Source organism: Mobula birostris, chromosome 13, assembly GCF_030028105.1.
Source record: "Mobula birostris isolate sMobBir1 chromosome 13, sMobBir1.hap1, whole genome shotgun sequence".
In the NCBI taxonomy this organism is placed as follows: domain Eukaryota; kingdom Metazoa; phylum Chordata; class Chondrichthyes; order Myliobatiformes; family Myliobatidae; genus Mobula; species Mobula birostris.
Genome location: NC_092382.1, coordinates 21,439,118 through 21,451,467, shown reverse-complemented (window position 1 = coordinate 21,451,467; position 12,350 = coordinate 21,439,118). Strand labels below are relative to the sequence as shown.

The 12,350-nt window shown below is 45.6% G+C and overlaps 3 protein-coding genes across 5 annotated transcripts in view; 1 reads left to right on the top strand and 2 right to left on the bottom strand.

Annotated features, from left to right (window-relative positions):
- The window catches only part of LOC140208512 (NACHT, LRR and PYD domains-containing protein 3-like), a 62,256-nt gene extending 59,695 nt beyond the window's left edge, over nt 1-2,561 (bottom strand). For both annotated transcript variants that reach the window (XM_072277235.1, XM_072277237.1), the window contains exon 1: nt 2,471-2,561. In XM_072277235.1, the coding sequence (XP_072133336.1) occupies nt 2,471-2,480 (10 nt within the window). In that variant the 5' untranslated portion in view covers nt 2,481-2,561. The remainder of the gene's footprint in view (nt 1-2,470) is intronic.
- Nucleotides 1-12,350, top strand: part of LOC140208517 (NACHT, LRR and PYD domains-containing protein 3-like) — a 467,255-nt gene that overhangs the window by 208,427 nt on the left and 246,478 nt on the right. The gene's annotated exons all lie outside the window — the stretch shown is intronic.
- LOC140208556 (uncharacterized) overlaps nt 1-12,350 on the bottom strand; it is a 211,476-nt gene that overhangs the window by 144,821 nt on the left and 54,305 nt on the right. The gene's annotated exons all lie outside the window — the stretch shown is intronic.

The following is a 12,350-nucleotide window of genomic DNA, read 5'->3' as shown; positions in this document are numbered from 1 at the left end:
ATCTGGGAATAATGGTGCATAGTTCCCTGAAGGTGGAATCTAATGTGGATAGGGTGGTGAAGAAAGCTTTTGGTTTGCTGGCCTTTATAGATGAGAGCATTGAGTATAGGAGCTGGGAAGTAATGTTAAAATTGTACAAGGCATTGGTAAGGCCAAACTTGGAGTATTGTGTACAGTTCTGGTTACCGAATTATAGGAATGATATCAACAAAATAGAGAGAGTGCAGAGAAGATTTACTAGAATGTTACCTGGGTTTCAGCACCCAAGTTACAGAGGAAGGTTGAACAAGTTAGGTCTTTATTCTTTGGAGCGTAGAAGGTTGTGGTGGGGGGGGGGGTACTTGATAGAGGTATTTAAAATTATGAGGGTGTTAGATAGAGTTGACATGGATGAGCTTTTTCCATTGAGGGTAGGGGATATTCACACAAGCGGCCATGCTTTGAGAGTTAGGGGGCAAAAGTTTAGAGGTAACATGAAGGGGAACTTCTTTACTCAGAGAGTGGTAGCTGTGTGGAATGAGCTTCCAGCAGAAGTGGTTGAGGCAGGTTCGAAATTGTCATTTAAAGTAAAATTGAATAGGTATATGGACAGGAAAGGAATGGAGGGTTATGGGCTGAGTGCAGGTCGGTGGAACTAGGTGAGAGTAAGCGTTCGGCATGGACTAGAAGGGCTGAGATGACCTGTTTCTGTGCTGTAATTGTTATATGGTTATATGGTTAATGATATCCATCCTGTGCCTTACCTACATGTATGAACAGTTCCAAGGAATCGTGCATCTGTACCCTTGGTTCCCCCCACCATTCTACAACACTTTTCAGGGCCTTACAATTTACAACGCAACTCCTACCCTGGTTTAACTTTACAAAGTGAACCCATTCCTTGGAGCACTTTCCATGTTCGTCTCAGTCTCCTTGTAAGTTTACGTAAACCCACTATACTACCAATTTTGATGTCATCTACAAACTAACGAACAACATTAATTTTATCTATGAAGTCCTTAATTGAAAGAGCAAGCAGTGGACCCAACACCCATTCGCACCACTGTCACAAGTCTCCAAAATTAATAGCCCTCTGATTCCTTCCACCTTGCTAGTTCCATATCCATTTGGCTGTTTCGCCCGTAAGAAAATGAATCTCAGTGCTTTTTATTTTACGGTGACATCCATGTACTTTGATTATAAATTCACAGTGAACTTTGAACTTTAATTCTCCAAAGATTACACGTAGGCAATGTGTGGAGTCTACAGTTGTCATGTTTGACATCATTAGCTGCAGTGCAGAATACAGGCGAGGACAGATCTTGTGACAAGACTATAAACTGTTGGCTGGACCAGTTGGGGGAGTGTGTGCTGTTCTGATACTACAGGAAGGGTGTATGAGTACCGGAGAGATTGCAGATTGAATATTTAATTACAAAAGATTGAATCGGATGAGAACATTTTCTGACTCAGAGAAAATCATTTTCCTCCATAGATGCTGCCTGGCCTGCTGAGATCCCCTATCATTTTGTGTGTTACCCGTTTTAGTTCCCCTCTGGAAACGCCGTCTGAATCACATTAATCCTGCTCACCAATGACATTGCATTGTCTCGATAGACTTCTTTGATTTCATGTCTGTCTCCTGCTGTTTTATATTTCCTGTGCCATCGAAGCTCCTTAAACTCTTTTTGTTTTTGAGAAACCCACATTCACCATTTGTCCACAGACCTGATATTCATTGGGGTATTAAAACATCGAAGCAGACCACACATTTATCTACAACGAGCTATATCCTGATTCTCAGCTATTCTCGGCTCAGCTACAGAAAACGGATTTCAGAAACACCCCTTAGCCTCATCTCCTTCGCACAGCAGTCACGAAAACCAGGCGGGAGTTGATAGCTACCCTTCCAAAACCTGCAATGTTGCGTTATCACACAATCTCTGAAATCCCTGAAATGCTCCAATCATCTGGCTCTGAATTGTGTAAATGAAAGTTGGAGATGTCTGTCACCTCTAAACAGGCCCTGGTGTGCAACAAACCCTGAACCTGGACTTTTACATAACAAACAACACAACACCGCTGTCACATTCCTGTATGTTTGACTCTCAACCACCTGATTCAGGGTCTCTGGCTCCTTTCACTCAGGTGAAGCTTTGCCTGGTGAGCAGAGTCATTCAACCATTACTGGTGTCAGGTCCCTGCACTGGAACTGTTAGATTGATTCATCACTCAAAGTTATGGGGATAAGGCAGGAACTGGATACTGATTGTGGAAGATCAGCCATGATCACAGTGAATGGCAGTGCTGGTTCGAAGGGCCGAATGGCCTACTGCACCTATTGTCTATTGCCTCTTTACCAAACGGGGATTCAATGGCCCTGTTTGATGAAACTTTTCCGTGCTCGTTCGCATCTGTGTAAGTTTCTTCATGTCAACTATCGTGCACAAATGCGACAGAAGTTTAATTATAAAGATCCCAGTGAATGTACCTGTAGCCATTGTGATTCTGACTGACGATTGTTGATTGTCGTCGTCTTGTTTGCACTTCAGTCCCTGTGCAGGACAGCTCACCTGCCGGCAATGCCCTGAATTGCACACAACATGCAGACAGTGAGTCAGAGAGAGTCGGATTACTTTGCAAATATGACAGTATCACCATCCTGTGTATCAGAGCAGCAGTTCGCTTAAGGACACAACATTCCCTGTGAACATCAACTCCCACACCATGTCTGTATGTCTGTCCAGTGATGTCTGCCGCATCCCACTGATAGAGTCACACAGCAACAGAACACAGACACAGACCCTTCAGCCCAACGAGACAATGCTAACCACAGTGCCCACAGAGATTGTCCTAATTTCCTCTGTTCGGCTCATTTCCCCCCCGGCTTCTTCACACCATCTGCACATCCCAACTGCTTCTGGAATTATACAATTGTGCTGCCTCATCCACTTCCTCTGGCAGGTCCCTCCACATCATCATCAAACTCTGCGTGAAACCGTTGCTGCTCGTGTTAGTTTACAATCTACTTACCACTCCTCTGCCCATTTAGATCCCCTATAAGCTACGATAATCTTCACCGTGAGTACCATCTACTAATTTTGTGTCATCCGTGAGCTTACTGGTCAAGCCTTGTGCACTTGCATTCAAATCATTGCTATCAAATAACGAACATCAAATGTCCCACCTTGTAGCTTTGCGGTTAACCACTAGTTACCCGCCCCCATTCTGAGGAGAAGCCTTCAACCACCACTCTTGGCTTGCTACCTTCAAGGCAATTTTTAAATCCATCCAACTTTCTCTCTCTGTACCGCATGTGACCTTATCTTCCAGAACAAGCTGTCGTGAGGCATCTTGCCAAAGGCTTTACTGTAGTTCAATGTACAACAACCACTCCCCCCACCCTAATTGACAATCATCTTCAAAAATCTTTAAAAAAAAGTATTGTTGAACACAACTTTAGATGCACAATGCCATGGTGACTCCTGATCAGTCTCTGTCGAAACACATGTTGGTAGATATTCTGTGTGTGATTGGTCCACATTGTGGAAAGTTATCTCCGACACCTCCCCTTCCATTTTCTCCATTTACCATCAAAAAGCCAAAATGGCAACCCGAAATAAGTTTATGCTTCTCCAAATGCTGTCCCCAAGTATCCGTTCCAAGGGTTGGCCCACCCCCGATGTAACACTCACTGGTCTATAATCCCCAGGATTAAACCTATTCGGTTTATTGAATTACAGAACAACATTTGACAGCCTCCAATCATGTGTTACTACCCCTGTGGCCAGGGAGGATACAATGATCATTGTCAATGCACTGTAACCTCCCCTCTCACTTCCTGTAGTAACGTGGTGTTTATTGGTAGATTCAACAACATCTCTTTCTTAACATTGAGGAAACGCATTTTAAGATAATTGTGACCTAACACAGCGATGCAAGGAAACATCAGAACTGATAAGAGTTTCAAATCAGCAAAGAATATGAGGGAATGTGCGTGGCTTCACAGAGCGATTAGCAACTCTGGAGTGATAGCAACTGGGTCTGACAGAGGCATTACTGGTATCGCTAGGTTTATTCAGTCCCACTCCAGCTATTTTCTACCTTCCTTGGTACGGAAATGTAATGTCTACAGGACCAGCGTTTGGATAAATGAGACTCACCAAACTTTCTCCTGACTGAATCAATGGAAACTCTGAGTCAGAAGGGTTCTCTCCGGTTGGTGCTGTCAGTCCTCGGGCTGGTTGATTGTTGCTGTTCCCTTGTCTTCATTTGTGTTTTCTTCCAGTCATAGACTTTCCTTCCAATAAATCTCACAGGCCAGGTCTAACTTTAACCAGAGAGATAATGAAGCATGTTACTATTACAGAGGAGAACAAAGCATTAAACTCATTGCAATTTAAATATTGAACGCATATATAATGATCCGAGTGAAGATATCTGGAACTGTTCCTCACACTTTACAAAACCTGACATGGGATACAAAGGAACACACACAAATTGCTGGAGGAGCTCATCAGACCAGGCAACATCTGTATGTCGACTCTACTCTTTTCCATAGATGCTGCCTGGCCTGCTGAGTTCCTCCAGCATTTTGTGTGTGTTGCTTGGATTTCCAGCATCTTGGACGAGGAGAAGATGGCAGCGCGACGCAGCGCGCAGCGGCCACTCCGGTGGATGATATCTGTAATCTGTCAAGTAGGGTGCCGTGCACAATCCTGATTTGATGGAGACAGACGTGAGAGAACGGAGGAACATCAAGAGAAACTTCTGAAATATCTTTTTCGCTGCCATTGTTACTGTGGGATCCAGAATCTCCGCAGGGGAAGGTCCCGAATTCTCGGCTTTGCTTGTTGCTCGGCGGCCAGGGATGGTGTGGAAGCGCTCGGCAGAGATGGTGCTCAGTGCTCGGTGTCGAGGGCTGATCGGAAGCTCAAAGTTTTTGGACGGACTCAAAGTTGGCTGTGGTGGGCTGCTTCCATGCATCGACAGTTGTCGGTGCCTGGTGGCTTATGGCAGAGAGAGTTTCTCCTTTCTGCCGCCTGCTATCGGGGACTATCGGGAGTTGCTGGGAACTTTGAGACTTTTTTTACTGTTCCCATGGTCTGCTCTTTATCAAATTATGGTATTGCTTTGCACTGCTGTAACTATATGTTATAATTATGTGGTCTTTGGTCTTTAGTCTTTGGTTTGTCCTTTTTTTGTGATATCACTCAGGAGGAACATTATATCATTTCCTAATGCATGCATGCATTTCTAAATGACAATAAACGAGAACTGAGTGCCCTCATAATCTAATCTGAAGATTTTCTCTTGTTTGTGATGGGATACAAAGAAGTCATCGTTCATTCATAGTATAAGAATCAAGTTATAATACATGGGAGTAGAATTAGGTGATACGGTCATTCTAGTCTGCTACATAATCAATCATGAAAGATTATTTTTCCAACACCGTATTCTTGCTTCACTGCTATAACACTCGACCTAATTATCAATCCAGAACATGAATATACCCAACGATAGCCTTCACTACCCTCTGTGGTATCAAATTCCACAGGTCAACCACATTTGACTAAAGTAATTATTCTCGTCTCAGTTATAAAGTGATGCTTCTTTATCCTGAGGCTGCACTCTCAGATCCCAGACTCTATCTAATTAAGACATCCTCTCCATTCCCACTGTATGCAGGCTTGTTGTTAATCAGTTGGTGTAAATCATCACTCCCGCCCACACCACCCCCTTCAACCACCATCCCTCTGAACTCCACTGAACACAGGCCCAGGGCCATCAAATGCTCCTTATGCGTAAAGCTTACCATTCCTCAGCAACAACTGTACTGAACACGTTCCCAGGAAGAACAGGACAATTGGTACCAGGATAATTTTACTGGGAAAAACTCTGGTTTCTTTACTGTTCTACTAACTATCAGAAAACAAGCGCTGATACACTGGTCCATTTCCAGCAGATTTAAAGTATTCCACGGTGAATGTAATAAAGAGAAACTAGAATTATAGAAATACGCAGCAGGTAAGGAACTGACGTGGAGTGAGGAACAAAGTTAAAAAATCAGTTTCCTAACCATTCGTCAGAATGGATTCAAATATTATCCAGTTTTTAGTTGAAATTTTGGGTTGTTCTCCATGAAGCAGTGGGGACTGAGGGGAAATCTGGTAGAGGTTTATAAAATTATGAGAGGCAGAGACAGAGTAGACAGGGAGTACCTTTTTGCTGCTTAGAAATATCTAAAGCCAGAGGACATGCATTGAATGTGTGAGGGAGTAGATGCCGGTAATTTGCCGTGGTGCGCTTACCATTTTCAAATTCACAAGCTAAGGCAGAACTGGAACCTAATGACCCTCTGCCTTGGCCAGGGCTCAGGCTGGTTCCCCGGTCTATAGATTGTGAGAGGATGCGGATACACTTCAGTTTGTCTCCAGCAGCTAAACCGAGCACATTTGTTCACTATCTTCTTGCTGTGTGGGATCTTGCTCAGCACAGTTTGCTGCGAAGTTTCCCGCATTGTAGCAGGAACAAAATGTAAAATTATAAAGTAGAAAATGCTGGGAACTGAGTACATCAGACTACATCTGTGAAAGGAGAAATGGTGGAAGACCTAGTAACACAAGTGGGACTGTTCAAGATGCTGCCGACCTGCTGAGCGTTTCCAGTATTTTCTCCTTCTTACTTTAAATTTCCTGCAACTGTAGTTTTCTTTCTTTTCTCGTTATTTTAATGCACAGATAGTAACTGATTGCAAAATGTCAGCAACACCTCAAACTGTGCAAATGCTACCCCACCCCAACTGGTTTGTTAGCTCTGAGTTCATTCTGACCCTGGTGTAATACATCCCATGCAGTGAATGCTCACAGCATCTTTTCCTCCCACTGTCATTCTGTTACATTTGCTCCCGAAGCCACTGTCTCTACGCTGAGAGGTGGTGAACACAGATCGATAAAAAATTGCACCACTCCTTGCAGCTCTGAAGACAAGATTTTCACTGTAATTCGGTACATGTAAAAAAAAATGATTTTAATCATGTGGAAATATTAGACAACCTGGGTTGCTCCTTTGGAAATTCTGGAAGGAGCATACACACTTCCGAGAAACCCAGATACATGGAAAAAAAAGAGTTAATTCTTGCATTAATAGGGTCATATATCGGGAAACATTGGCTGCATTTCGGCAAGTCATAGCCATGAAAAGAAAATGGAAATAAACTTCCCAGTCCCCTGAGAGAACGTGAGAAATTTGGATCTCACTATCCTGTCTGAACGGGGAAATATTAAACTAATCATACAAGTGTAGTAGTGTCCTGAATGTGCAAATACTCCGTTTAACCTTCTCTGTCTGCAAGAATACAACAGGCCGAACGGCTGCTTCCAGTCTGCTGGAAATATGTAAAACAATTATCGACCACAGGCATCGATCCAGGTGAAACTTAGATCCGAAACCGGACCTGGTAAAGTTCCCCAGGTACAAATCAATGGATGGGTTTAGTCCTGGCATCATCTCTTCATTGCTGTCCTGGGACCAGAACCCAGGTGCTGAGCGGCGGCTCATCTCGAGCGGTTCGGTGTGAAGGTGTCACAACCCCGCCCGAACCGGGCAGGATGTGTCCAGGAAGGAGGACGAGGCCACCTGGTCCCGGCCGCAGAAACAAGCAAAGCCGATGACTCAGAGGCGTTCTCCTCCGGAGAATCCGGACCAGACAGCAGCAGCGACAGCGAAGCGGGCATTTCAGAAGTTTCTCCTGGTGTTCCTCCGTGCTCTTACGTCTGTCTCCATAAAATCAGAATTGTGCACAGTACCCTACTTAACAAATACAGATATCATTCACCGGAGAGGCCGCGCACGCTGCGTCGCGCCGCCATCTTCTCCTCCCTCCTCAAATATTTAAAGGGAATCTGAGGAGCAACTACTTCACTCAGAGGATGGTGCAAATGTGGATGCTGGCTCAATTGCAGCGTTTAAGAGAAGTTTGTATGGGCAGATGAACGAGGGAGGTATTGACATCTATAGCCTGGGTGCACGTAGATGGTGCCAGGCAGAAAATGGCACCGACTAGATGGGCTCAAAGCCCTGTTACTGTGCTGTAAGAGAATGCATTACATCGTGCGTTCTACACAAGTCCATTTCCCAGGAGAGTTAAATCATTCCAACGAGATGTTCTAAAATAACTGCAAATACAAGAAGCACTCAACAGATAAAGAATACCTGTGGAGAGGAACAAAGTTAATGCTTCACCTCCAACACCCTGTGTCGGAATGACTTCAAACTATTTCTGATTTGATTTTAGTTCTCCAGCATCTTGAGCGTTTCTTTAATATCCAGCTGCTCACAGATAGGCGACAGCGAGTGGGAATTTCCAAACACGGTGAGAATACTGAACTCGAGGTAGATAACCAACGATGTAAACACTGAACAGCACATTCCAGGTACTTACTACCTCTGTGTATTGAGATTACCTCTCAGGTCTATTCGATCTTTCTGCTGGTTTCTATCTATGGCCATTCAGCCCCTCTAACCATCAACAAGATGGCGGCTGCTCTCCCATCTCAGCCACATGTTTCTGCCCGACTCTCATTTCCTCGATCCCTTCGGTCTCCACACATCTGCCGGCCTCTGTTTTATGTGGGGACGATCACTGAGTCTTCACCGGCCTCGGAGGCGGGGATTTAAAAACATTCACCACCCTCGGAGTGGACACATTTCACCTCATCTCAGTCCCGGACAGTCCACCCCTTTTTTAGAGACTGGGATCCCTGGTTCAACCGGTAATGATGTTGTGCATTTCAATGTGTTCACCTCTCAGTCCTCGATTCTCTAAATGAAAGGGTTATCACATTTGATCTTTCTTCATATGATGACTCCAGGGATCAGTCTGGTGAATCTTCTTTGTACTCTCTAACATCTTTATTAATCCTCTATGGAATTAATTTCCAACGACTGCAGCCCCATGTTTCCCCCCACCCACTCTAATCCCACCCCTGACACTACCTCCACTTCCCCAACTCGCCTCTCACCTGCATCCACTTCTCACTCCCCAGCTCTTTCCCCATCCTCACCCCTCACCTCTCTTCTCAATTTCCCATCTAGTCTTGGTCTTAAATACCCCCAACCTGGCCTCCGCAGCTGCCTCTGCTAATTCCACAAATTCACTACACTCTGGCTAAAGAAATTTCTCTGCGTCTCTTTTAAATAGGCGCCCTCAATCCGAGGCTGATACACCATTTTAATTGTGTGGAAGTTGACTGCCTGGGTTACTGATTGGAATCTTCCACAGGGAGAGTTAAGTGAAATGTATACATCATTGAGGAGGCCAGATAGTTGGAAAATTAATGAATAAATGGCCGACAGCTCGGGGAAGTTAAGGAGACTCACTGCCTAACATCAGACCACCCGACTCGACACTGGTCTCAGCACTGACCGATGGGAAACTGATCTCTCCCCCGGAGGACCCTCTCCCTCTCCCTCTCCGGATCCCGCAGACGATCCGCTTCAACAACGAGCGGGAAAAAAGAGCACCGACCATCCGGGGGCTGTGAGCATGCGCAGAGTGATTATTGCGCAATCAGAGCGGCGGGATCCCCAGGGAGCAAATTCCAGTGACCCACCAGACTCCGCGGGAAAAAGTAACGCCCCTCACAACTCCTTTAACCTACCACGCCGCCAACCCCCCCCCCCCATCAACCCAAATACATGGCCTCTTATCTTTGACATTTCAACCCTGGGGAAAATATTTTGTCTATCTACTCTATTGATGTCTGTCCTAAACTTGTAAACGTCTATCAAGTCTCACCCCAGCCTGCGTGGGTCCAGAGAAAACAACACAAGTTTGTCCAAACTCTCGTTACAGCTCATGCGATCTAATCCAGGCAATATCCTGGTAAACCTCTTCTGCACCCTCTCCAAAGACCCCTCATGCTCCCTAGAATGGGCCAACCAGAACTGTATGAAACACTCCAGATGTGGTCTAACTAGTTTTATAAAGCTGCGACACAACTTCCCGACTTTTGAACTCAGTGCTTCAACTAATAAAGACAACCACGCCATTTCCCTTCTTAACCACCTGATCAATCCGTGCAATCTCTTTCAGGGAGCGATGAACTTGGAGTCTGAGATCCCTCTGATCATCAACACTGTTCAGGGTTTTGCATTTAACGGTGTACTGTCTCTTTACATTCAACCTATCGAGCTGCCAAGATGATCATCACTACTCAAATCTGAGTTGTCTCAGGTCCTGTTGAATTTATTGCCAAGTGCACAAGTACGGGAAGGTACAGGGACAGAGAAACACTGACTTGCAGCAGCATCACAGGCAGGTGCATTCAGATAACACACAGAACAGAAATTATACAATTCTCTGTCAGTAACAATATAGAAATATGTTTTACGTCATCCTGCTAACAGGACCAGAACAACAGGGGCTGAGCGGCGGCTCATCTCAGACGGTTCGGTGTGAAGGTCTCACAACCCGGACCGACCCCGGCAGATTCTGTGAAGGAAGCGAGGCAAGGCCGCCAGTTCGGGAAAGTTCATCCCCTCCCGCTTCAGGTTTCACCGATCACCTTGTGTTTCTCTCTCCTCCCCACCCCCGCCTTTATTTCTCCAGTCCTGCCGAAGGGTTTCCGCCTGTAACGTCCCAATTCACTCTCACTATGGAATGAGCAAAGTCACTTTAACCCTTTCTCCAGCAGGGAAACCGATAATACCTATACCCTGATATAGGAGACACCACTTACATCTGATCCCGTAACCGGATGGTGTTCAGTGCGGTGCCGGGTAACCACAGTCTGACTTCCTGGATGAGCGATAATGGACCTGGATCAGAGTGCTTAAGCTGCACAGACAGTTCAGTCTGAGATGAGGCATAAATTGACATTTTCGGACTCCAATGGGTGCTAAATAACTCGCACATCACCTGACAACAGATGACGGGCGCGCAAGGTTTCCCAAATGGTCTCATCGTGAGCCCGGGAGCGCGAGAGTAATGAGCTCCGCGAGAGCGCGCGTGTCGGGCAGTGGGCGGGGCGGTGAGCTGAGCTGGTGCGCGAGAGCCCCAGGGAGTCTGCACCGGGATTGACAGGGAACGGGGAGCGTGTCTCTCGGTCCGATACCGTGCTGTCCAGCACCCCGAGTTAGTCATAAATCCGACCCCCTAACGCAGCTGGGGCACATAAATAACCCACAAAGCTGGACGTAAGTAATTAATGTTTGTTTTCAGTTCAAGTACATAAATAAAATCCTATCTCCCTTCGCATGCAGTCATTATACCCGTTTACATTAATTAAATCGTCAGAGCTTTTGTAGTCAACGGACCAACACGCATAACCAGACCACACGGGCCCTCGAAACTGCTGATGCAGATACTGACATCATTGCTGAACTGATCCAAAAGTTCATTATGCATTCCCCATGTCCATCCCTGTAATACTAAAACCCGCTGTTTATCAAGAATCTCAGCCTTCAACAGAATCAAAGACTTTGCTTCCGCTGGCAATAAACGAGAAGAGTTCAAATTGCTTACAATCGACACAGGAACAATAGATGTATTCGTCTGAAATAAGAAACTCTGAAAACGGAACAGGTGTTTGCTGTACCGCACCCTTGCTTTGAAACAGAAGGCCGTTGTTCTAGAGCTGATCTTAATCTTTACTAAACCTGGGGAAAATTTAAATCATGTAAGCAGGAAACAGTTGGAACACAAAAGGCCCCACAGCCAGAAGGGGCTTAAAAAAAAAACAAAAATGTCCTTGATCGCTGATCCAATGCACAGACAACTCGGCGTTTGGACATAAAGATCGGAAATAAATATCAGAAGCTGAATTATTTTCACCTTAATTCCCGAAGAATACTCTGATAGTGTGGATACGGTGTATCGTTTCTTACAAATAGCCCCGCCCACCGCCCCACACGGATCTCTCGTAACCATGGTAACAGACACAACACTGGAGGAACTCAGCAGGTCAGGCAGCTCTGTGGATGGGTGTAAACAGTCAACGTTACGGACCGAGTCCCTTCATCAGGACTGGAATGGAAAGGGGAAGCGGGCAGATGATTGACTGATTTGGAAGGTGCGGCTTGTTGTTCTGTGAGACTCAGTGCTCAGGGTCTGTGAGCAAGCAGCAGCCTGCCCCGGCACATTCCTGAGAACAGGGAGCGGCCGTTCCGCTGAAATCAGATCCAAACCGGTTCGGCAAAACACTGTCATTCAAGCGTGAAGAAAGTTTAACCTTTTCTGCTACAGGGAACAGCGATAGAACCAGTGACGCTATATGAAGTACTTTAGCTGGGGTCTCGAATGTCGACTGTGCACTTTTCCATAGATGCTGCCCGGCCTGCAGAGTTCCTCCGGCATTTTGTGTGTGTTT